At 39.5% G+C, this 25,598-nt stretch overlaps 1 protein-coding gene across 1 annotated transcript; it reads right to left on the bottom strand.

The window, feature by feature from the left end:
* Positions 1 to 6,322: 6,322 nt before the first annotated feature.
* On the bottom strand, positions 6,323 to 24,770 carry COQ2 (coenzyme Q2, polyprenyltransferase). The gene is made up of 7 exons (XM_065877951.1): positions 24,479 to 24,770; positions 19,980 to 20,146; positions 15,652 to 15,773; positions 14,049 to 14,134; positions 12,273 to 12,406; positions 8,926 to 9,114; positions 6,323 to 6,857 (listed from the first exon to the last, which is right to left on the bottom strand). Exons 1-7 carry the CDS (start codon positions 24,729 to 24,731, stop codon positions 6,693 to 6,695), a joined length of 1,116 nt encoding a protein of 371 aa, XP_065734023.1. The 5' UTR covers positions 24,732 to 24,770; the 3' UTR covers positions 6,323 to 6,692.
* Positions 24,771 to 25,598: the final 828 nt, after the last annotated feature.

Genomic DNA, 25,598 nt, shown 5'->3' with positions numbered 1-25,598 from the left:
ATCACAGAAATGTAGGTGGAACAATGTATTATTCTTGCCTATGTAATTTGCAAGGATGAAAATAATTGTCTCAGTGTTGGTTAGAGTCTTAGGAAATAGGCCCTCAATGCACTGCAGGTAAAAATACAGATCTTTCTGGAGGTAATTAGAGAAAATATATCCAAAACCTTAAAAATGTGCATACCAGCATGTCCAGCCCTCTACCTTCACCCTATAATCCCTGGAGATGTGCAGAGACATTCTGCCTCGAGGAATTTTTCTATGGAAATAATGAGATGTGCCCAAAGATAGGAATCTATTCATAGCACTGGTGTTTGTGAGGGAGGGAAAAAAGTAAAAAATGTACATATTCAATAATAAGATTAATTAAATAAGAGTAAACAATGATTTAAAAAAGCCTATGCAACCAATAAACACTCCTATTTTGAAGGAAGATTTAATGACACGGGAAAATATTAAGTGAAAGTAGATTTTGAAGAAGTACGGTGTGGCTCCAATTTTATTTTATTTATTTACTTTTAAATTTTATTTATTTATTTTTGGCTGCGTTGGGTCTTCTTTGCTGCGTGCGGGCTTTCTCTAGTTGCAGTGAGCGGGGGCTACTGTTCCTTGTGGTGCGCGGGCTTCTCGTTGCGGTGGCCTCTGTTGTTGCAGAGTACCAGCTGTAGGCGTGTGGGCTTCAGTGTTTGTGGCATGCGGGTTCAGTAGTTGTGGCTCGCGGGCTCTAGAATGCAGGCTCAGTAGTTGTGGCACATGGGCTTAGTTGCTCCGTGGCATGTGGGATCTTCCCAGACCAGGGCTCCAACCTGTGTCCCCTGCATTGGCAAGCAGACTCTTAACCCCTGCGCCACCAGCGAAGTCCCTCCAATTTTATTAAAAATATGCTTATATGCCTATTGAAAGTCTAGAAGACTATCACTCTGCTCATAGTGCATATCTTTAAATAATGACATTAAAAATGAATTTTATTTGCCCCTTTGTGCTTTTTTGTATTTCTACACTTCCTACAAATGCTACTTTTACGTTAGAAAATGAATGCAGGGACTTCCCTGGCAGTCCCGTGGGTAAGACTCTGCGCTTCCAATGCAGGGGGTGCAGGTTCAATCTCTGGTTGGGGAACTAAGATCCCACATGCCATGTGGCATGGTCAAAAAAAAAAAAAGAAAAAGAAAAAATATAATGTTGTATGTCAATTGTACCTCAATAAAAAAAATCTTAAAAAATAAGAATGCAGTAAATATTATTTTAAAAAGACAGAAGAAAGCTATGGGCAACTTTTAATTTCCTGCTCCTTATCAATTAGTCCTGGGGACAAGCGAGGTGGCATTACTCTTCCCAGTCTTCTATTTCTGATAATGAGCAAGGGGTGGCAGCTCACTGCCCAACGTTACAAGGCCTTTGGACATCATTGGTTAAGAACTATGTTGGCTCCACAGTGACATGGGGATATGCCTGGTTTACAGTGTAGCCAAAGGGTGTCTCCACTTTGGTGCTCTGTTGGGGTTTACTTTCTTTCTCAGAACTAGAATTCTTTTTCAGATTATTGCTTAAAAGAAGACATGGAAGTCTGAGGCTGCAGTTACAGGCCTTCCTTTAGTACTCAATCCTATGCTTTATTTTGAAAAGAACTTAGTAAGATAATAATAACCTTCTTTCTTTTGTAGGGGCTAAATATAGGTGATCTTGAGGTCTATTTTTTAAATGCAGATATTAAAAAATAACATGGGAAGAACTAAAGGTTACATTCATATATTAGTTTGAAAAATGAAATTTAGGACCAGCGCCTGTCTAGTGCTATTATAAAGCAGTATTATAATAACCTATTACCCATGACATACTTGTTTTTGTTTCTTTAGTCTTCATTATATATATATATATATTTACATATATTTTAATCATGTGTACATGGAAATCTTTAGTTTTATGATGGTGCCTCACATTGTGAATTTTTTACTATGTTGCTGAGCACTGTTCATAATTTCTAATGGTGGCGCCTAACCCTGGGTCTGGCAAGCACTCAGCTGTCAGCTCACTCACTGATGTATGATAAATTACAAATATTTATTGAATACCTACAGTGTGCTGTATTGGGGCTATTTTAGTGAATAAGACAAAGTCCCAGTTATTATGGAATCTGCTTTCTAGCAGAGGGAGACAGATAATTTTTTTTTTTTTTTTTTTTTCTGTACGCAGGCCTCTCACTGTCGTGGTCTCTCCCATTGCGGAGCACAGGCTCCGGACGCACAGGCTCAGCGGCCATGGCTCACGGGCCCAGCCGCTCGGCGGTACATGGGATCTTCCTGGACCGGGACACGAACCCGTGTCCCCTGCATCGGCAGGCGGACTCTCAACCACTGCGCCACCAGGGAAGCCCGAGACAGATCATTTTTAAATCCACGAGAAGGGTACTATTATTAGCCCCATTCGAGAAACAGAACCACAGGGAGATCAGGTAACTGGCAGGTGTTAAAAGAGAGATTCAAACCCAGGCAAGCTGTCACCTGGACTTGCATTCTTAACCACTGCTCTACTGGTGCCAACGAAGAGCTCTGGCAGTTCAGAGGACAGCTCAATAGAGCTCAAATAGTTGTATTAGTTTCCTTGTTGATGCTGCAACAAATTACCACAAATTTAGTGACTTAAAACCACACAAATTTATGATCTTGCAATTCTGGAGGTCAGAAGTCCAAACTCAGTCTCACTGGGCTAAAGTCAAGGTGTCAGCAGGGCTGGTTCCCTCTAGGGGCTCAGAGGGGAGAATCTGTGTCCTTGTCTTTTTCAGCTTCTAAAGGCCACCTGCGTTTCTTGGCTTGCAAACCCTTTCTTGCCTCACTCTAACCTCTTGCTTCTGTCTTCATATCTGCTACTACTGACTTTGACCTTCTTTCCTCCCTCTTGTAAAGATCTTTGTGATTACACTGCATCCACCCAGATAAACCAGGATAATCTCCCTTTCTCAAGGTCCTTCTCAATTATATCTGCAAAGCCCCTTTCCATATAAGGAAATATATTTGCTGGCTCTGGCATTAGGACATGGACATCTTTGTAAGGTTTTATTCAGCCTACCAGTTATGAACACTGTAAGGGCTAAAACTTGTGCTTTGAGACAAAAAAGCAGAGCTGGGGTGGAAAAGGGAGCACTTTCTAGTAAACTGCATTGGTAGAGTATCTTTTCTGCGCAGTTCAGTACTACAGTACAGCTTCATATTGTTTGCTTGGGCTGCCATAACAAAACACCACAGACAGAGTGGTTAAAAAACACATTCACATTCTCACAGTTCTGTAGGCCAGAAGTCTGAGATCAAGGTGTTGGAAGGGTTGGTTTCTTCTAAAGCCTCTTTCCTTGGCTTGTAGATGGCAATATTCTCCCTGTGCATTCACAGTCAACTCTGTACGTCTCTTTGTGTGTCTAAATTTCCTCTTATAAGGACATGTAATGGTTTAGGGCACACCCTAAACCTCATTTTAACTTAATAACCTCTTTAAAGACCTTATCACAAAATATGGTTACATTCTGAGTTACTGGGGGCTAGGACTTCACTATATGAATTTTAGGGCAATACAATTCAGCCCATCACAGGCTTTAACATACACCAACTCTGTTTAATGTTCACAACAGCTCAGGCTTGGCAGATGAGGTGGTGGCTGTGAGGGAGGTTCATCACTGGTCTGAGGTCTCCTGCTGGCAAGTATTACAGGGAGAATTCACACACAGGCCTGTTTGCCCTGAAGGCCAGGTCCTAGTCATCCTACCAGCTGCTAGCTTGACGGCAGAAGTGCTGACAGTGAAGAGACCAGCCCAAGGGCGAGAGTGTATCTTGATTTGGGGAAAATGGTAGGGCTTAACTGTGGAGGCCTTTACAATCTGCAAGAGGTATAAAGCAATTCAGCAAAGTTCAGGAAGCAGGAGAGGCAGCGCTTGTGATGCAATTTTCGGACAGCAAGCCAAATTTCCTACAGCTTCCACCCCACCTCCACCCTCACCATAAACTTATATTAGGTAAGTGTTCAGCTTACAAAGTTCTTTCACATCCTTCCTCTTTACAACCTCACGGTGACTTTACAGCAGAAAACTAGGGCAAGGGCCCACTCCATTGATCAAATTTCCCAAGACAAGAGTGGTAGTTTCACTTTATCTTGTTATAATTCCCATCATGACTACACAGGAGATAGACAACCCTGATACCAGACAGATGACGGATGTACTTCTTTCCAACCCTGAATTGCTTGAAGTCTGTGATTTTAGAAGCAAATAATCTATTCCAATTTTTCCCCCTTAACTGCCCCTTACCCATTTATATTACTTTCTCAGCCTTTCTACCTGGCGGGGAGAAATGAAAAGGAACTAAAATAATTCAATTAAGCTTAAGCAGCTTTTTGAGAGCAAGATAATTTTTTTTAATATCTTTATTGGAGTATAATTGCTTTACAATGTTGTGTTGGTTTCTGCTGTATAAGGGAGAAACAGATTCCTTTTGGCTCTGCTCTCTGCCACTTATCCTGGTCAAAATTCTTCCAGACCTTACACCTGCAAAAAAGGCATTTAGAGATCAACACTTTTCTGCTATGAGAAGTGGTATATTTTTAAGAGGCATAGCTCTTTTCTAAGCCCAATTTTTTTTCCTGGTTCTCACTTCATTCATTGTTGAAGACATCCCCCATCTGTTTAAACTCCCTATTTTTTATTATTACTATATTTTCTAGAAAAATTGTGTAAATTTTGCTAAGTAAATCTTTTTGGGGGGGTGGGGTTGGATGATATTTGTAAGAAAACAGAAATCAACAAAGATTTAAATTTTATGTATCCTGGTACAGTGTCAGGATTAGATAAAATAGTGATCAAATGTATTTCCCTAAAAATAGGGTACAAAGTTTCTATTTGTTCTCCTCTTCAACTCATTGCTGCTATAGCAGAGTACAATTACAGCTGCTACTACTGTCTGAAGTCTAAACACTCACACTCAGTGGTTTAGTGTTTGCTGAACAAGCAGTTAAATACATTTTCCTATGCTCATTTATCCGTGCCTGGCATGTGAAGTGCTCTGTGTCAGCTGCATCACATCATCCTCACTACCATCATTAAGCAATTTTGTGTTTACTGCTGCCCATAACCCATCTCCATTGTGGGCAGCAGTAAACACACTACACCCCACTGTTCATGGCAGCCACTTAAATCAAGTAAGACATATTTTAGGTTGAAGAGTTGTAAGTTGTGAAGAGAAAAAACCCCCAATAATATAGGTAGTGTAGGTAGTATCTGTAAATGAATTTTCTCAATATATTTTATTTATTTTTAAAAATTTATTTATTTTGGGCTGCATTGGGTCTTCGTTGCTGCGCGTGGGCTTTCTCTAGTTGCGGCGAGTGGGAGCTACTCTTCGTGACAGTGTGCAGGCTTCTCATTGCGGTGGCTTCTCTTGTTGTAGAGCACAGGCTCTAGGCGCGTGGGCTTCAGTAGTTGTGGCTCGCGGGCTCTAGAGAGCAGGCTCAGTAGTTGTGGTGCACGGGTTTAGTTGCCCCACAGCATGTGGGATCTTCCCGGACCAGGGCTGGAACCCGTGTCCCCTGCATTGGCAGGCGGATTCCTAACCAATGTACCATCAGGGAAGCCCCTGTAAATGAAATTTTAGAAACAATGGCTAAGAAAAGCCTCTTTGAGAAGGTGACATTTAGGAAAAGACCTGCAGTGAAGGACTAAGACATAATTCAAGGAGAGCACTGTAGGCAAAGGAAATTGTACATGTAAAGGCCCTCGGCTGAGTCTGTCCAGCCTGTTGAGGCGCAGTGCGGAGGCCAGCAGGGCTGCAGAGAGGTGTGGGTGGAGGAGCCACAGACAAGGCCAGATCATGGTGGGCCTAGCAGGTGACAAGACTTTTAGCTTGTACTGAGTGACCTGGGAAGATCCTGGAGGGTTCTGAGAAGAAGAATGACATGACCTTTTAGAGGTTTTAAGAAAATCATTGTGGCTGCTGTGTTGAGAATATTCTGAAGGGGGTAAGGAAAAAACAGTTACTACACCTAGTCAATATACCGCTATCCTATCAATTACAATCACCTGATATAAAAAATAAATAAATAGAAATTAAAATCATCATTAGTGACTGTCTGCCCATTCTGGTCACTATGGTTGTATACAGAGACCTCTCAAATAAATGTCAGGGTTGGTAACAAACAGCAGTATGTACAGGTACAACAGGTAAAAAATTTTATTTACTGATTTAAATTCTCCTAAAATATAAAAAACAGAGCGGTTTCCTGAATTACAGCTTTTGGCAGTAAGTAAAAGTCAACTCAAAGAACAATAAGCCTCAACTTCCTGTAGCAGCCTTTATTTTGCCCTAAAAAGAGAGTCCATTTTCCTACAAAGACAGTCATTTAGATGAGACACACATCAAGTTTTTTTCTAAAGTGCCAAAACTCATGTAATTCCTGTAACTGCAGATGAGAATTATAACTTAAATACTCCAGGTGATCGCAAATCCTGAAGAGTTCCTGGTTTCTGTGATGGGGAAGAATTTGACTAGTACATAGTTGAACTAAAATCCAGGCAAAAATGCTCTACAACTTCATCTACTGGTTTGTAATTCATTAACATATTGTAAGACTGTTACTCAAATCTAGTTATGTGGTAATAAGACCTGAGAGTATTTTGTAAAAGTTTGTTTTAAAAATCCCCAGATAAACTTAATTTGCTAATTTTCTAGTCTATTATCTATCTTTTTCTTTGTTTTATCTGTCTCCTTTTCTTTCCACAAATTCCCAAGGACAATTCCTAAAAAAATTATTAGTCCTATTGTTCGGTTGGAGGTGAATTTATCCCAACAATCCTCAGGTCTGTGGATGTCCAGAGTGTAAATCTATAAGAAAAGAATACATGCCATGTTAGAACTCAGTATGGACTTCTAGGCATCGCAAATAAACACATCAATATGAAGAAGGTAACAGCACTTTGTTATAGAATTTTAAGCAATGGGAAGCCTTTAATGTACCCCAGATTGTTTTCCAACGCAGAAAAAATCTACCATATCTCTCAATGGATATCATCTAAGCTAAAAACTTGCACTTGACGGGTGCACGAACACTCTTGAGAGGCAACGCATGCTATTTTTAATTCTATTTTGAAAGTTCTTCCTTAAACTGATTGATCTAAAATCTGCTCTCTATAACTCTTACCCTCCAGTTTAGCTCTATTCTTCAGAGTAATGTTTCTCAACAGAGGAACAAGTTACATTTGGGCAGGACAACTCTCTACCGTGCAGGGCTGTCTACTGCATCAAGAGATATTTAATGTACCTGGCCCTCGCTCACTAAATGCCTGTAGTGGTCCCTCCCCAGTCTATTTATGATACCCCAAAATACCCCCATACATGTTAAAATCTCCCTCCCATCCCCACATAGAGAAGGGCACCTAAAATCCTAGATCTGCAGGTAGCAACCAAACATACTCTCTTTTCTCCACAGTTGTCCTGCAAATATATTGAGAAAGTCTCATATCCCTATTTTACGCTTCCCTGGACTTAAGCATCGGAAGCCCTCAACTATTCTTTATTATGTGACCTGCAGACTTAAAATTATCATGATTTCCTTTCTCCAAATACTAGAAGACTATGTCCATCTTAAAGTACTGTATCAAGGACTAGGCAGAGGACCACAAAGGCAATTCAGAATATAAAGTGGGTTCCAAATATTTCCTGTATTTGTGATTATCCCCATAATTTTTGCCTTCCTCTGCTAATATCCAGGAGCTTAAATATTGCGAAACATCCATTATCCTAACCAGACAATCAACTGATGATAACAACTCCCATGGAGCTGAGTAATGACCAAAAGGAGATGCTGAGAAATTCTGAAGAGGAAAATGGTGAAATGTGGAGAATCACTAATTCAAACCTTTTAGCTTTCCTGGTGAGGAAAACAATGAAGGTGATGTAGTGTGTGGTTTACTTTATGGACATCAGATTTTAGTTTCCTTCATACCATGTTATGCAAGTCCTGCTTACACATGCACCGATCTGTATAAAATAGATCATCTAAATACAGGCTTACTAACATCTTCTCGATTTTGTTCAAAGAAAATAACAGTAATACTGATGCAAAAATACAGTCCATTTACAAGCAACCTATTTAATTAAATTCTACTTAGTTCATTCATTTTACAGAAGTCAGTGATGTAGACCTGCCATATAAATAAGTGGGGCTGAGGTGCTGGGTGAACATCCTGGCAGTTTCCTACTGTGTAGGCAGAACTCTGACATCTTCCCATTTTGTGTCTTATCTTGCCTTGGTCCCTGTGCCAGTGTGACTCAAACATATGAATGATTAGTTTGCTAACCATCAATAGATGCCCACATTTAAACAATACAGTTGTGTTGACCAGTTTGCTTTCAGAGTAATTCAACTCAACCCACAAACTTAAGACATTGATCAAATTTCTCTAGACACACATCAGAAATAATTCTAGGAAAATTAGAAGGAAAAAAAATATCTAGGTTTAGGTTTATATTATTTCTCTAAAATAATACAGCTAGCTTTCTTATATGACATACTGGGGCAGGGAAAGGGCAGTTCAAGGCAGTACAAGCCAAGTAGTTGTTTAAGGAATTAACTTGCTTGGTAAACACAGAGGGCATTTTGTTTAAATAATTTTCTTTTTGGGGGGGAGTGGTTTTTTTTTTTTTTTTTTTGCGGTATGCGGGCCTCTCCCATTGCGGAGCACAGGCTCCAGACGCGCAGGCTCAGCGGCCATGGCTCATGGGCCCAGCTGCTCCGCGCCATGTGGGATCTTCCTGGACCGGGGCACGAACCCGTGTCCCCTGCCTCGGCAGGCGGACTCTCAACCACTGCGCCACCAGGGAAGCCCTGTTTAAATAATTTTTATAATTTACACCAAAGAAAAAAGAGGGAAAGATATGGAAAAGACCAAACCTGGTGAGCCAGATGGGCCCCTACAGCAGCCAGAGCAGTGTAGTAGGGCACAGTTTGACCAATGTTCACTCCCACCAGGCTCAGTGCCCCCAGCATCGCCACAGTGAAGCCACTGAGCCACTGCTTGGTATCTTCACGGAACAGCAGTGCCGTGGACTTAAGCCCGATCAGAGCATCATCTCTCTTGTCCTAACATGAGAAAGTAGTAAGAAACTGCCTGGATTTTACTGAGATTTAATTCACATATCATAAAGTTTACCATTTTGAAGTATGTAATTCAGTGGTTTTAGTATATTCACAAGGTTGTGCAACCATCACTACCATCTAATTCCAGGAGAAATTGTCTTTTAAAGAACATGACAGTAACTCAGAAACAGTTGATCAAAAATGAATGTGCAGGCCAAATCAAAGTTAAATGTTACTGCTAAAATTATCTTCCAGACCTATTTCTACATATCATCGTACTTTTATGACCCTATACTGACTTTCAACTATACTTTTACTAATAAATTAGAAGTCAGACTCTAATTCTTCACATAGCTCTTCTTTACTTCAGAGTTTTCAAATCTCAATAATTTCCTATACATTTTAGTTTCAATCTGCTAAAATCACACATGTGGAAAAATGCTCACTTGCCACCTAACCACATCCATTCAGATTTCACTTCTGGCTCAGTTTATTCCTTGCCTCTCCCATCAAATCCTTCCTGTTTAAGTAGAGCTAGGTCCTGATGATACACTCACATCTGGCTGACTGGTCTCCTCCAGCAACTTTATTTGTAAGCATTTCCATATAATGTTGTAATCACAGTCATGTGACATCAGAGGCTGCATGCAAAGTGGGTACAGAGGGAATGTACCTCAACATAATAAAGGCCATATATGACAAACCCAAAGCAAACATACTCAATGGTGAAAAACTGAAAGCTGTCCTTCTAAGATCAGAAACAAGATGAGGATGCCCACTGTTGCCACTTTCAACATAGTATTGGAATTCTCAGCTAGAGCAATTAGGCAAGAAAAAGAAATAAAAGACACCCAAATTGTAAAGGAAGAAGAAAAACAATCACTATTTGCAGGTGACATGGTTTTATATACAGAAAACCCTAAAGTGGCCACCAAAAACCTATTAGAAATTATAAACACATACAGTAAAGCTGTAGGGTACAAGATCAATATACAAAAATCTGTTGTGTTTCTATATACTAATAGTGAGCTCGAAGAGAGAGAAATTAAGAAAATAATCTCATTTACAATCACAACAACAACAGCAAAATACCTAGGAATAAATTTAACCATGGAGGTGAAAGACCTGTACTCTGAAAACTATGAGACATTGTTAAAAGAAATGAAGAAGACACACAGAAATGGAAAGATATTCCATGCTCATGGACTTGAAGAATTAAAATTATTAAAATATCCATACTGCCTAAAGCAATCTACAGATTCAATACAATCCCTATCAAAATACCAACAACATTTTTCACAGGAATAGAACAAAAAAATCCTAAAATTTGTATGGAACCACAAAAGACCCTGAAAAGCCAAAGCAATCTTGAGAAAAAACAACAAAGCTGGAGGTATCATACTTCCTGATTTCAAATTATACTACAAAGCTATTGTTATCAAAACAGCATGGTATTGGCAGAAAAACAGACACACACAGATCATTGGAAACAGAATTGAGAGCCCAGAAATAAGCCCACCCATATATGAACAATTAATTTACAACAAAGGAGCAAAGAACATAAAATGGAAAAAGGACAGTCTCTTCAACAAATCGTGTTGGGAAAACTGGACAGCCACATGCAAAAACTGAAACTAGACCACTATCTTATACCATACATAAAAATTAACTCAAAATGGATTAAAGGGGCTTCCCTGGTGGCGCAGTGGTTGGGAGTCCGCCTGCTGATGCAGGGGACGCAGGTTCGTGCCCCGGTCTGGGAGGATCCCACGTGCCACGGAGCGGCTGGGCCCATGGGCCATGGCCGCTGGGCCTGCGCGTCCGGAGCCTGTGCTCCGCAACGGGAGAGGCCACAGCAGTGAGAGGCCCGTGTACCACAAAAAAAAAAGAAAGGATTAAAGACTTGAATGTAAGGCTTGAAACCACAAAATTCCCAGAAGAAAACATAGGCAGTACACTCCCTGACATCAGTCTTAGCAATATCTTTCTGGATATGTCTCCGCAGGTAAGGGAAACAAAAGCAGAAATAAATAAATGAGCCTACATCAAACTAAAAAGCTTCTGCACAGCAAAGGAAACCATCAATAAAATGAAAAGACAATCTACCACATGGGAGAAGATACTGGCAAATCATATATCCAGTAAGGTGTTAATAACCAGAATATATAAAGAACTCATCAACCAAAAAACAAACAACCCAATTAAAAAATGGGCAGAGGATATGAACAGACAATGCCCTGAAGAAATTTTCTAAGGAAGACATACAGACGGCCAATAGGCACGTGAAAAGATGTTCAACATCACTAATTAATAGGGAAATGCGAACCAAAACCATGATGAGATATCATCTCATGCTTGTTAGAATGGCTATCTAAAAGACAGGAATATAACTAGTGTTGACAAGGATGTGGAGAAAGAGGAGCCCTTGTGCACTGTTGGTGGGAATATAAATACGGAAAAACAGTAAGGAGATTCCTCAAAAAGTTAAGAATAGAACTACCATATGGTCCAGCTATTCCACTTCTGGATATTTACCTGAAGAAAACAAAGACACTAATTCAAAAAGATATATATGTACCCCAATGTTCACTGCAGTGTTATTTCCAAGCCAAGATATGGAAACAATGTGAGTGCCCATCAACAGATGGATGGATAAACATGTGGTATATACATACAGTGGAATACTACTCAGCCATAAGAAGATAAAATCTTGCCAACTGCAACAACATAGATGGATCTTGAGGGTATTATGCTAAGTAAAGTAAGTCAGACAGAAAGAGACAAATATCACTATGATTTCACTTATGTGTGGAATATTAAAAGAAAGAGAGAAATAAACGAACAAACAAAATAAAACTAACACATAGATACACAGAATAGATTAGTGGTAACCAGAGGGGAAAGGGGAAGGGGGAGGGCAAAATGGGTAAAGGGGGTCAATGGTATGGTGATGGATGGAAACTAAACTTTTGATGCTGAGTATGCTGTAGTGTATACAGAAGTCGAAATATAATGTTGTACACATGACACATATAATGTTACTTCAATTTTTTTAAAAGCCTAAAGAAAAAAATCTTTCCCTTTAATTTAGTACTTATTTTTAAAGTTCTTAAAAAATGATAACAGTTAAGCCATAGTTATGAAAAAGAATATTTCTTTACCTGATGAGCATAGATAGTATCGTATATTAGAGTCCACATAATTCCAGAAAAATAAAGAGGAAGGCAAACAGATGGATCACAGGAGCCCTTGACAGCAGACCATCCAAGTAATGCTCCCCAATTAAAAGTCAACCCTATAATTAGTGAAACAGAAAGAGGAGAAAAGTCTAAATGTACTTTAGAATTCCAAAGGGAAGGAGAGAGGCATCAGCATGTATTAAATGCTTCTATGTATTAGGCTCTGTGTATGCTGTTTTCTCCCTTAAATTTTCTCAAGTCTCTCATGTGGTAGTTATTAGCTACATTTTACAAAAAAGGAAAACAGAACCAGAAAGGTTAAATAACAATTAAAATAACATAGCTAACAGAAAGAATAATATCTCCCTGATAAATAGGAGGTTTCATGAGAACAACATTTATCCTACCTAGTATGACGACTGGCACCAATGATAAATAGTATTAGATGCTAGAGTTTGAACTTAGACCTATCTGAGTCAAACTCCTGTGTTTTTTCCATTATTGCTCTATTTCCCCTTTAAGCTACAGAAACAAGAGTTAGACAGGAACACTTGTTCTTCAAGTCCACCCTCTCTGAGGACTGTAAACAAACTCCACATGGTGACAACTCCTAAATATCTATGTGTAAGCCTAACTACTTCCCTCAGCTTCAGACTAGATACTGAATTGCCTGCTAGACATCTCCACCTGCAAGTCCCTCAGGTACATTGACATGCATGCTCTGTGGGACCACAGAGGAGAGGTACTTCATCAACTGAGGAGGAGGGATTCTAAGTGGAAACAGGCAATGAGGAGGAGAAAAAGGGTTTCTGAGATGTTTGGGACCCACTGACTTTGAGGTATCTGAGGGACTTGCTCCTTCAAGATGATGAATGTGTTTCAGTCATGTTTATTTTCCTAGTACCTGGTGTGATTCCTGGCACAAAGTAAAAGTCAGGGTTTCAATAAATATTTAAAGTAAAAATACTAGTTTTCTTAATACTCTATTCTAGGAATAGAACAGAAAAGTCTAGGAGTAGATATTTTTGCAATAGGTTTTGACTTACCTACCTATCTTCCTCTATCTGCCAACAAATATTTATTGAATACCTGTGATGTGCCAAGCACCATGTTAGATGCTGCACCATCCATATATAAAGAATGCTTTATCTTCTAGGTGTTTACAATTTATTAATGGGAAGAGAGGGTAGGCTCTCAATATCTTCCTGTTGAATTAGTGCTGTTGAAACGAGTAAGTGTCACATTAGAGTGCTATGGGAGCCCAGGAGGGACTGGCTAACTTTCTTCTGGTAAGTTTAAGGAAGGCTTCCCAGAAAGGGAGCTAGGCTATCACACACTTCAACTCTTGTTCTCCTGCCTCAGAGTGCTTTCTATTCCAGTCCCCAAAATCTTCAGGGCATCTAGATCAACTACCTAAAGAGAGCAGTGAAGTTAAGGTGGCTAATTTTCTTTCTTCATGACATACCTAGATTTTTAAGAGCATTTCAGAAAATAATAATGACGATAATCTTAGCAGATGTCCAAGATTTTTTAGCCAATAAAAATGGCTAATTGCCCTCCATTAAAACATGAAAATCTATTCCTGGTTTGGAAAATTTCATGACTGACTTAACATTTTATCTCTGCCACATCTCACACACACACACACACACACACACACACACACACACACACACACCACATGCATTGATTGGTATTATATATAAAAGTATAGCTTGAGGGTATTGAAGTAAATACTTATAGTTATTTCAAGCTCACCCAAGGCTAACTGAGGCCAGTATGTAATTCTCTTCATTAGCGGGTAGGTGATGACAAGAAGTAGGGATGCTGCTCCAAGAGCTATACTGAAATCAAGAAAAAACATGAAAAAGATTAATATCACCATCTCTTAAAAATCGGTAAATAAGGAGCTTCCCTGGTGGCGCAGTGGTTGAGAGTCCGCCTGCCGATGCAGGGCACACGGGTTCGTGCCCTGGTCCGGGAGGATCCCACATGCCGCGGAGCGGCTGGGCCCGTGAGCCATGGCCACTGAGCCTGCGCGTCCGGAGCCCGTGCTCCACAACGGGAGAGGCCACAACAGTGAGAGGCCCTCGTATTGCCAAAAAAAAAAAACAGTAAATAAGACAACAATAGCAACACTAATGAGGAAATGATTTATCTAAATTGTATTTTTTGTAAAATTCTCTTCCTAGACATTTATTCCTGGACTTTAATTAACATAAAGGGTGATTAGAAAATATCTTAAGTGTTACAAACAATGAAACAAAATAAGAATAGCTAACACATATATTGCTTTCATGTATTAGGACTGTTTTAACTGCTCTACATATGTTAACTCATTATAACCTTCACCACAACCTTACGAGGCAGGTAGTTTTATTCTACTTGTTTTTTTGCAGATGAAAAAACTAAAGTCAAAGAGAGAAAGTAATTTGCCAATTGTTATACAGCTAGTCAGTAGCAGAGCCAGGAAGCAAACCTAAGGCATCTGGCCCCAGTATCCAACATAATACTCCCCATGTGCTACTGCCTAAATTTTGCTTTCAAACATTAAGATAGCTAGTAAACTGAGATGTCCTAACAGAGAATTAGAGTCAAGATATCCCTCCCTATATGCACAAGGGGTTACTTCTCTAGAAGAGGATAAGGCCACAAAGTACCTATGAAAGGATGACAGTCAGATAAGATGTTTTTAGGAAGCTCACAGCTCACTTAACACTACCCCTCCAGGAATAACCTTTCAAAGTGTTTTCACTTGACTGAAGCTATCAGAACAAGATATACAATTAAGTCTAGTCTCTATAAAATATGCTTATTTGCTGAACTCCTCTTTTTTGTCTTATTGAAGCACTATGTGAGCAGCCATCTGGTACACAAATGTCTAATTTTGTCTCTGTTTAAGAAGTATAAGAACGAGTTCTTTTTTCTTCTGTCATTGATTAAGAATACGACTCTGGGAAAGACCCAGTTCCTCTTTTTGCAAAGTAAGCATAATCACTTCTGCCTCTAATGCTTCAGAGATACTACCAGGATAAATAAAATTATACAAATGGGTATATACACACACTTCCACGCATGCACCTAGAAAACCTAGGAAAAGTGTCTTGAGTCCTTTAGGGAACACATAGTGCAAGTACTGGAGGTGGAGCAGAATAAACGAAACACTGATCTCTTCATTCCTTTGGCTGAAAGCATTCTTGACTTTACATTGTATGGTGACTTACTTACATTGCTAACTTTACAGATGCTTGATTAGGTAATAAACAACTTTGTAATACAGATATTTCTATTTTATTTTATATGTACTTCTATGTCAAAGGAAAGATTTTTTACATGATTATGAAAAACACATATACTGTACCTGTAGTAATTCAGACACAGAAGAACACCCAGTGCCAAGGTCAGCTGTCCCCCAAGAAAAACAAAGGATTGAAAAGTTGAAATGTCTCCAGCAGCTATTGGGCGACTTGCTGTTCTTTTAACCTTAACAACATAAAAACAGATACCTTAGCATCGGGGAATAGCTCAATCATTTACTTAAACATTTACTCAAGAGACTGGCCCATGGTACGTACTAAGGCAGAAATATGAATAAAAGGTGAACATTGGAAGTACTACCATGAATCAAAACTTCTATTTAAAATAGCATTGAAAAGAACTAAAAATTCCCACCATTCATTCCTCTTTCTTTCCATCTCCTATCCACATCTCCAAACAAACAAAACAAAGCAACTTCATAACCTAACTATTTACCTATCCAGCTTAGCAAGTATATGTTCAATTTCCATGGAGCAAAGAGGGACAAAGATAATAAGAATTCTCAGGAAAGAGGAAAGTGCAGAGCATGTTAGATAAGGCTGATATCATGTAAATGCTTTGAGTATGGGAAGCACTGCAATCAGATATCAGACATGAAGAAAGAAGACAGATTATCTGAATTTGAAAGTGGGAGTGCTTTTGCCAGTCTATGTAGGAATGGGGCTGTAATCTTATATTAACTGCACCCATATATAAAGGGCAAACTCACTGTAAGAATATAGGTAGAGCAATTATGTGAACAAATAATATATATTGTTCTTTTCCTTCCAAGAGATCATGAAATGTGATTATTCTAAATTCAACCACAAATAAAGAGCATAACCAAAATTTTCAGCATTGCTGGAAGTTAAGAACTCAGGATCTGGGATTAGAGAGCCTAGCATCTGAATTCAATTCCATCACTTATTGGCTGTGTGAATTCTGGCAAGTTACTTGACCTCCCTCAGGCTTAGGTTATTTACCTATTTAAGGAAAAACAGAAAGAGAGGGAGCCGTAATAATAGCACGTACCTTACAGAGTGAATGCAATGCCTGAAGCAATAAATGTTAACTATAATTAATATAACATATTTTTGTACGATTTATAGCAAGGGTTTAGCAAACTATGGCCTGTGAGCCAAATCTAGCTTTCTGTCTGTTTTTGGTTGGAACCATGAGCTAACAATGGTTTTTACTTTTTTTGGTGGTTGAAAATAAACAAAGAAATAGTAATGTATTGTGCCACATGAAAATAAGAAATTCAAATTTCAGTGTCCACAAATAAAATTTTATTGAAAGAGACACACCCATTTTTTTACATATTGTATGTGGCTGCTTTCACGCTGTAACAGAGTGCAGTAGTTGCAACAAAGACTGTGTGGCCCACAAAGCCTAAAATATTTACTATCTGGTCCTTTACAGAAGAAATTTGCTGACCCAATTTATAGCATGCTTCACTGTGCAATAAAACAGTTTGTCAAAAACTGTAATGACTCATCTTGCTTAGTGCCAGAACTGGATATCTCATCCTTGATTTGGTCCCTGTAGCTTCAAGTGGGAATAATATTTATGTTCTTGTATTTGATTTAGGATATTATGATTATTCCTGCCAGTATTTGAATGCTAATAATCTAAGAGCTATATATGCATCACATCATTGAATCCTTGTAACAACTCTCTTTTAGCCACTCACAAGTCCTTGCCATTTCTAAGTTTTAGGAAACTGAGGCAGAGTGGCCAGTAACTTTCCAAGGTCACAGATACTAAGGTAGCACAGTCAGTCCAGTCCCAACAACCACAGTACTAACCACAAAATTACACTGCCCCTCCAGTACAATGGTAATTGCCTGGCTAAACTCGAGAGGTGAAAAACAAGCACTCCATCAAAAGAATAAAAACGATGCAATATGATGATCAAAAAACATATTCTATGTGGCTTCTATGAAACTAGAATGCTCACAGCTTAAAAAACCAAATCATTAACACCTGTGCATTGATATTATTTCAATGTTTATTGGACCTAAAGTTTATTGCATGACTAGCAGATCACATACATCTTCAACAAAACAGTTAACCCAAATAACCTAATAGCAATTCACTTACCATTTAATGTATTAGCAATTTACTTAGTCATCTAACATATTAAGCAAAACCCTCAGCCATAAACATACTGTCTTTAAGAAAATGTAAGGTAAGCATTACAATTTGACCAAGATTTTTAACCCATTCTGTAAAAGAGATGCTCATAACATTTTAAAATTCATGTTAGCAAAACCATAGCTATACAAAACTCACTTAAGTGCTTTGTTGTATGTCACCAGACTGTAGATTCCTCTAATCAGAGAAAAATGGCACGGGGGAGATGTAAGATATCTAATCAGTTCCCTTTTATCTAGTGAGTATAAAAATCACTTAAGACAAAACTAAAATGGCTCTATTTCGTTAATTAAAAAAGTAGAAAATGTTGGTTGGTTTGATTATGTTATTTTTTTTTATTATTATTATTATTTTTGCGGTACGCGGGCCTCTCACCGCTGTGGCCTCTCCTGTTGCGGACCACGGGCTCCAGACGCGCAGGCTCAGCGGCCATGGCCCACGGGCCCAGCCGCTCCATGGCATGCGGGATCCTCCCTGACCGGGGCACAAACCTGCGTCCCCTGCATCGGCAGGCGGACTCTCAACCAGTGCGCCACCAGGGAAGCTCTATGTTATTTTTTAATTAAACTTCTTTTGAGATAATTGTAGATTCACATGTAATTTTTTAAAAAAAAATCTCTATTATAAGAAATATAGAGATCCTAAGTATCCTTTATTTAGTTTTCCCCAAGGGTAACATCTTGCAAAACTTTACAGTACAATGTCACAACCAGGATTTTGACATTAGGCTGCTCTAAATGTGTTCAATAGTTATTTTGAAGTGATACTGGCCAGAAGCCTCATTCATATGGTTATGCAGATGAAAAACTGACCAGGATGTGCAAACCCCCAAAACAAGAAAGTACGCATCTCCTAGCATAGATCAAAGCATCCCAATGGTCAGCGAGACATAGAGATTCCTTAACATGCATCACCTGCCACTCTGCCACTATCCTACCCTCCAGCCACACACAAACCACATAGTTGCAGTTGTCAAGCATAATACATTTTATCTCACAGCCATGCCTCTGTGTCTGCTGTTTCCTCTGCCTAGAGTGACCTTCACCCTCCTTTCCAGGCTTTTTTTGCCATCTTAGTCTGTCATAGTTCCAAAGTCACCTTACCCCACCTCACCCCATCAAAACTTCTCTCTAACCCCCTGCGTTATGCTAAGGTAAGGTAGGTGGTCTGCAGTAAGTGCCCTGTGGACACCATCTCTTGATAGCTACTAAACTGAAGTCAGCAATGTTGTCTTTCACCCACACAATCCTAGAACCTGTCACTGTGTCTCACAGATAGTAGGTATTCAATAAATGTTTTTGAATTTAAAAATTATTAATGTGACACTGTTCTATAAGCTAAAAATCATTATGGGTGTGCTTTGCTTAAGGAAAACTAAGACATACGAAAGGCAAACCAGGGAAGATTATTCACTTTATGTGAGTGTCACATGATTATTTACTTCACATAATTCACCCTGGATTTCTTATAAATTGAACGTTTACTTGATTATTTACTCAAGCATTTATTGATTTTATACTTGTTATAGTATGGCTGCTGGAATAAAAGGCAAAGACCATTCCCTTGAGAAAATAATGGTCTATTGAAGAACAAAGAAATAATTACACACATGCATTAGAACATGCATAGAAAATAATCTAGAGACATATGATGTATCAAACTTTAAATGAAGTTTTTTCTGGGGGCTTGGGGGAGGTGACAAGGAAGACTTGCATTTTCTATCCTTTCTATTTTTGTACTGTCTGAATTTTTCAGAATAAACATGTATTATTTTTCTAAGGAGAAAAAAAAATTATGTTTTTAAAAGAAATAATTATAGCAAATGCTAATAGGGCTGCCTTGATTCATTTAAATTAAGATCTGATTTACATACAAATAGTTATGGCTCCAACATATATCTCAAAGGAAGGGATGACAGTTCTTTTAGACACCCAAAGGTTCAGAATGGAATTTTCACCTTCACTCCCAACACCCTTTCTCTGGCCTTCCAAATTCTAATTCGTTTTGTAAAAATGATGTACACACCTTGCCCCCATGGCCGCTCCTCTGTTGAGAAAGGAAGCACACCGCACTTTGCAACACCAGCTATTCAACTGATACTGGCACTTCTTACGCTGGATTTCAGTGAGGACACTAAATGATCCTGTTGCTTTATGTGGCATTCAAAAGTGATGCCACCATCTTACTCTGCAGAATTGAGAGGAGCCTCTCTGTTCCTTTCTGGGACGAATCTACCTTTTTATCGTAGTCCTGGTCCCACATGTCATTAATAGTACAGCCTGCTCCACGCATCAGAACAGCTCCAGTGCCAAAGAGGGATAACATGTACCAATCTGGAAAACAACCTGGTTCAGCTGCCAGACCAATGCTCCAAGTACATGGCAGGTACAGTAGCCAGGTTCCTAAGCAAAATAAAAAGACAAAAAAGTACAAATTAAGTTAGCTGTTTTCATTTGTTTGAAATGCTGTATCCAAAAGAAGTAAGGAACACAAAGTCAAAAACACATGACAAAACTGGGAAAATAAGCTTGCAACTCATATAACAGAGGACTATTCTCCCTATAGGGTTCCCAGAAACTGAAGACAGATCAAAAGCCTGATCGAAAAATGGACAAAAAACATAATAGAAAATACAAATGGCTCTTATACCAATGAAAAGATACTCAACTTTGATAAATACACATGAAAATTACATTGAGATAACATTTTCCACCTAGCAGACTGGCACAACCCAAAGGCTGACAACATACTCTGGGGAGCTGGATGGTCATATATGTCTGATGAGGTTGCAAATGTTCCAGTTCCTATGGAGGGTAAGCTGAAGAGTTTTCCTATACATGTGTGTGTGTGTGTGTGTGTATATACGCACATGCATACACATATAAAACAAATACATACATTTGAATGTATGTTCATAAACTATGTCAGGAAGGAAACATTAGAAACTGATACTGAGAGTTGCCTTTGGGGAAGAAAACTGGTTGGTTGGGAAAAAGGGGTGGAAGACTTAGTTTTCACTCTATACCCTTACACCTTTTTAAATTTTGTATCATCTTCATGTATTACCTCATCAAAAAACTTGAATAAAACTTTCTTTATTGTTGTTAATACAATATAATAAAATGGTTTGGGGGGGGAAAGAAGGATTAACCTACTGTTTTTTTAAAAATATTTTGCTACTACATGCACAAATGGGATTAGTTCTTGGTACTCAGCCCATAAACTAGATGCAATTAAGCTAAAACCAAATAAATTGTAGGGATAGGAGCCTTCACACATGACCTGTAGTAGATATCCTATTTTCAAAAGAAAATCTTTCAACAAATGTTTGGATATTGTACCTATTAGATAAATTCTGAGCTTTTCTTTCTTATTAGTAATATAAGAGTGTATATTAGCAATATAAGAGTGCCAACCCACAAATGTGTCCCTTTGGCATGAGGATTAATTTAGGCCAATTATTTTTAAGAAACAGAAGATTCAAGAACATTTTCAAGAATGTTACCAGAGTAGACCTATCATCAGATATCTGCCAAAAATATGGGCTAGGTGTGGTGGGGAAACTTGATAGGGCCTAGAGACCAGAGAGGACCATTTACCAAACATTTACTTTTCTATCTCCAGTGAATTACCTTCCTCCCCTTTTAAGTCCCAAACCACTACCCCCAATATCCTGCTGTGTCTTTAGCTGAAGATATTTAAGGTGAGGGTATTTTGGCCATTTTGGTGAGTTACTCAGTCTTCCTGGGTCTCTCTCACCCACACATGCTATTAAATTTTTGTTTGATTTTTTCCTATTAATCTGTCTCATGTCAACTTAATTCTTAGACCTAACTTAGAAGGGTAGAGGATAATTTCTTCCTCCTCAAAAAGTGGAATAAATAGGAAATGTGGCTAAAGAAAAATCAGATCCTGTACAAATATGGTCAAATGACAAAGTCATTATGATTATGTTTAAGCTTCATTAAATTTAAGCTTTATTCATTTGCAAATATTTATAAAGCACATATTTTGTACCAGAGTTGTTCCAGGATCTGGGAATACAATGGTGACTAAGTGAGGGCTGATTTCTGCCTTCACACAGCTTATAAAGCAAAAGGAAGAAACACGGTTAAATAAACAACACTGAAATAGATCAATTCAACAACAGGGAAAGTACACGATGCTATAAAGGCATAAAACAATGCCACCCAAGTTAACGGGGGATGAAGTAGGAAAAACTCAGGAAGGCTTTTCCAAAAGGGGCTTAAACACACAGAAAAGGCAAGGCAAGGAGAGGCTAAAAATCAGAAATGACCAGTCTAGACCTGAATTCAGGTTGTCCTGGGCAGACTCATATTCAGTGTGTCCCATCTAAAACAATAACAACAATGCCATTTTCTAAATGTTTGTGAAATGTCAAGCAGTGTTCTAAATGCTTTATATATACAAACTCATTTAATCCTCAAAGACACCCTTATAAAGTAGGCACTATTACTCTTCCTATTTTACAGATGAGGAAACAGATGCACGAAGAGGTTAAAACACAATGGGTTTAACCACTTCCTTTTCCCTGGACCTATCGGTATAGCTCAGAGGGACAGAGGAGTAGCTAGCTGATCCTGCCCTGATAGAAAAAAAAAGATCACTACTTCACAGGCATTTTCCTGGTACAAGTAGAAATGAAGGCTCCATTTAAAAAAGAATTCTAAAGAGAAAGATGTGTAACCACCTATAGCATTTTGTGTCAGTGTCAAAATTTCCTTGGCTGTAAGTCTGCATTTTAGGTACTGTATTCACTGATAGGAATCTGCAGGGCACCCCTATAGATGAGGAGGGTTCCTGCAGTGAAGGTTTAATGTCTGCTCCTAGTAAGTGACATTAGACACTAAAGTATATTAAACTTGAAGCCTCAGTGCTCCTCATCTACAAAAGAGGGGAAAGAACATCATCTACCTCTTAGAGTTGTTATAAGACAATATTAATAATGGTGATAATGAAAACAATAACAAATTCATAGTGCTTACTCTGTGCCAGGTGCTGTCCTACAATAGTTTTGATTCTCACAACAAACCTATGAGATAGGCACAACTTCTATTATACCCATTTAACAAACACAGAAACTGAAGCGTAGAGACAGTAATTTGCCCAAGGCCACACAGGCAAAAACATGGCAGAGCTGGAATTCAAATCCAAGCAGTTTGGCTCCAGGCTATCACTCTGGATACCTAAAGCTCTAAACACCCATGAGTTCTTATTGTTCTTTTGCCCTCCTGACTCTCACCAACATTTTTTGGTCTCCCCTATGACACTTTCATTCTGTTCTCTCCCATGAAGAAAGATGCAAAGGTGGGAGGATACAATAGGTTTCAGAAAGATACACTTACTATAGAAAAAGTAAAAACTCTCTGGGAGATTATAAAGTGAGTAAGCATTCTGAGAGGTGATAGGCAGACCAAAGAGCTTGTGTAAACTGAGTCTAAGATTCATTCACTAATTACACATTGTCTTCAAGAAAACATAAATGCAGTTTCAGCCATAAACGTGGTAAAACCAGTTATACCACCAATTTAGTGGAAAGAGTGCTACCTGCTGAAACCTCCTGAAATAATGTAGTTTGTGACATGGTTGTAGGAAGTTGTAATCCTTTCTGAAAAACAACGAAACCTACTTTTTAACAAGATCAAAATTCAACAAAATAAAACAATAAACATAAAATTACCCCACAAAAGAAGAATTTAAGTAAAGAAGTATTGAACCTGGAATTCTACTACTGTCAATTTATTGTTCCTGGCATACAGTAAGGGCTCAAAAAATGTTCGCTGAATGAATTCTGATAGTACTATTCATAAGTTGTCTGAAAAATCCTGCAGTCACCTTATTTAGAACCAAAGCAAGCAGGCTTGTATCTATCTTCTTAACATACATAATACTATTAACCGAATCTTCTCCAACTCACACAATACTCTGTCTTTTTAAACTAGACTGGGAATTCTTTGAAAGTACAAAGTTTCCATAGCTCTTTCTAGCCCTAAGGCTACGCAGTGCTGTAGGACTTAATTCATTCAATACTACCGCTAGGCTGTTCTAGACACTAGATATAAAAGTCCCATATAAGTGGAGCTTATACTGTACTGGAGAAGTGTATCAACCAATAAATGCATACGGCTAGTGGCGAATGCTATGAAGAAAAATGGAGGGTAAAGAGAGACTGAGGAGAAAGGTGAATTTAAATAGGAAGTTCAGCAAAATCCTCCCTTAGGAGGCGACTGTGAGCTGATAAGTAGTCCATAAATGCTGTACCTGCAGCATCCAAATGAATTAAATCTTTGTGTGACGGATGGTGCAGGGCAAAGAGCTAAAAAAATTCAGCATCATCTGGTCTGGCTCTGCCAAAGAGCCTTAATTTCCTCAGCGTCTTTATCGTCTCAATTACTTGCTCTGGGATTATGGGAAGGATGAAACATAATGAACGTAGAAGTGTTTCCACACTGTAAATCTGCGCAAATGCAGAGATACGGATACGGAATTTCTGCTCGATTCACTACTTAAACACGGACTGTGGAATGAGCGAATTTTTTGCCCAGCTCACGTGCTCAGGATTCAGAGAGGCTTGACAGCCGGCCGGTTACCTCGGAGATAGCCCTGTTCGGGTGTCTTGACGGTATTCGGCACCTGGCGGCCAAGCCCCGGCTTTCGGGCTTCACTTCTACTGCGCCCGCAGCCCGCGGACCGCCGCGTCCGTCCACACTCACCTATGGGCTTGTCCAACCTCATGAGGCGCAGGTAGGGTTGCAGAGGGCGGGGCGCCGAGTTCACGATCGCCGCCGCAGGCAGGCTCGGCCGCCGCTCGAGCGGACCCCGCCCGGCTGAGGGCCGCCCATCTCCCGCGTGTAGCCCACGGGCCGCGTGCAGCAAGGTGAGGGAGCGGCCGCGCGAGCCCCACAGCCACACCTGCGTCCCTGCCCGCAGGGCCCGCACGAGCCCCGTGCCTGACGCGCCCAGCATGGCGCTCCGGAGAGCGCGGACCCGCGGGGGCCTGACGTCATTCCCGAGCGTCCTGTCACAGGCAGGCATGCGCAGTGACATCAGCAGGATGACCGGTTGGTCGGAGCTTTTCGAGTGACGTGAAACGGGGAGGATCGCGGTCACCTTGACCTGTAAGGGAGTTCTTCAGGTAAAGGAGTTCCTATTATCAAAATACGTAGCAGTTGTAACAGGAAAAAAAAAAAAAAAAAACACCGAGAAAAACTTACTGAACCCAAAATACTGATTTGCGGTGTTTCCTTTTTAAAGCTAAAAGGGCACCAAGCGGCCAAATCCGAGAATGTACATTAAAATCGTACTCAGAGTTAACAGACATGCATTACACAAGTGAAAACCTTAAACTTGATTATCAATTCAAAGCAGTTCGTATAATCCAGAGGCAGCGAGTGTGTGGGATGCTATGAGCCTGCAGCTAGAATATCTGATCGAAGGGGTTAATCATAGCCAACTAATGGATAGCGCTCTGTGCCAGGCATGGTTACAGGCACTTTACATGTATTATCCCATTTAATCACTTACTGACTGACTATGGGCAAGTCTCTCATTTGAATTTTAGTATTCTAGGGAATTGGGTTAGTCTTTCAGCACCTTTCTTTAAAACCTCAACAGTGATTCTGTGATATCTTGTCTCCCGTGGTGGTGGCAACGGGGTGGTCCTTAATAAATTTACAAAAGTAGCTCACAGCCTGTTCAGTTGTAGACAGAGGGATCAAGGCCCTGGGAAATTTCGTTTTATATTTGTAAAGGAAAACACACATTTCCTCCTGTCCGCGTTTGCTCTCAGTATTCTACTACAACACTACTTGGCTTGTGACACCAGACGTGTGG

This window comes from Phocoena phocoena, chromosome 5 (genome assembly GCF_963924675.1).
Source record: "Phocoena phocoena chromosome 5, mPhoPho1.1, whole genome shotgun sequence".
NCBI classification, from domain to species: domain Eukaryota; kingdom Metazoa; phylum Chordata; class Mammalia; order Artiodactyla; family Phocoenidae; genus Phocoena; species Phocoena phocoena.
The sequence above is the reverse complement of the archived record's forward strand: the minus strand, read 5'-3'. Positions and strand labels throughout refer to the sequence as shown.

Coding starts and splice junctions, on each gene's coding strand:
- COQ2 (XM_065877951.1), bottom strand. CDS start 24,731: ATGCTGGGCGCGTCAGGCACGGGGCTCGTGCGGGCCCTGCGGGCAGGG. Junction 12,407..14,048: donor CTGGCCTCAGTTAGCCTTGG/GTGAGCTTGAAA, acceptor CACTAATTATAG/GGTTGACTTTTAATTGGGGA. Junction 9,115..12,272: donor ATACTATCTATGCTCATCAG/GTAAAGAAATAT, acceptor TTCTCATGTTAG/GACAAGAGAGATGATGCTCT.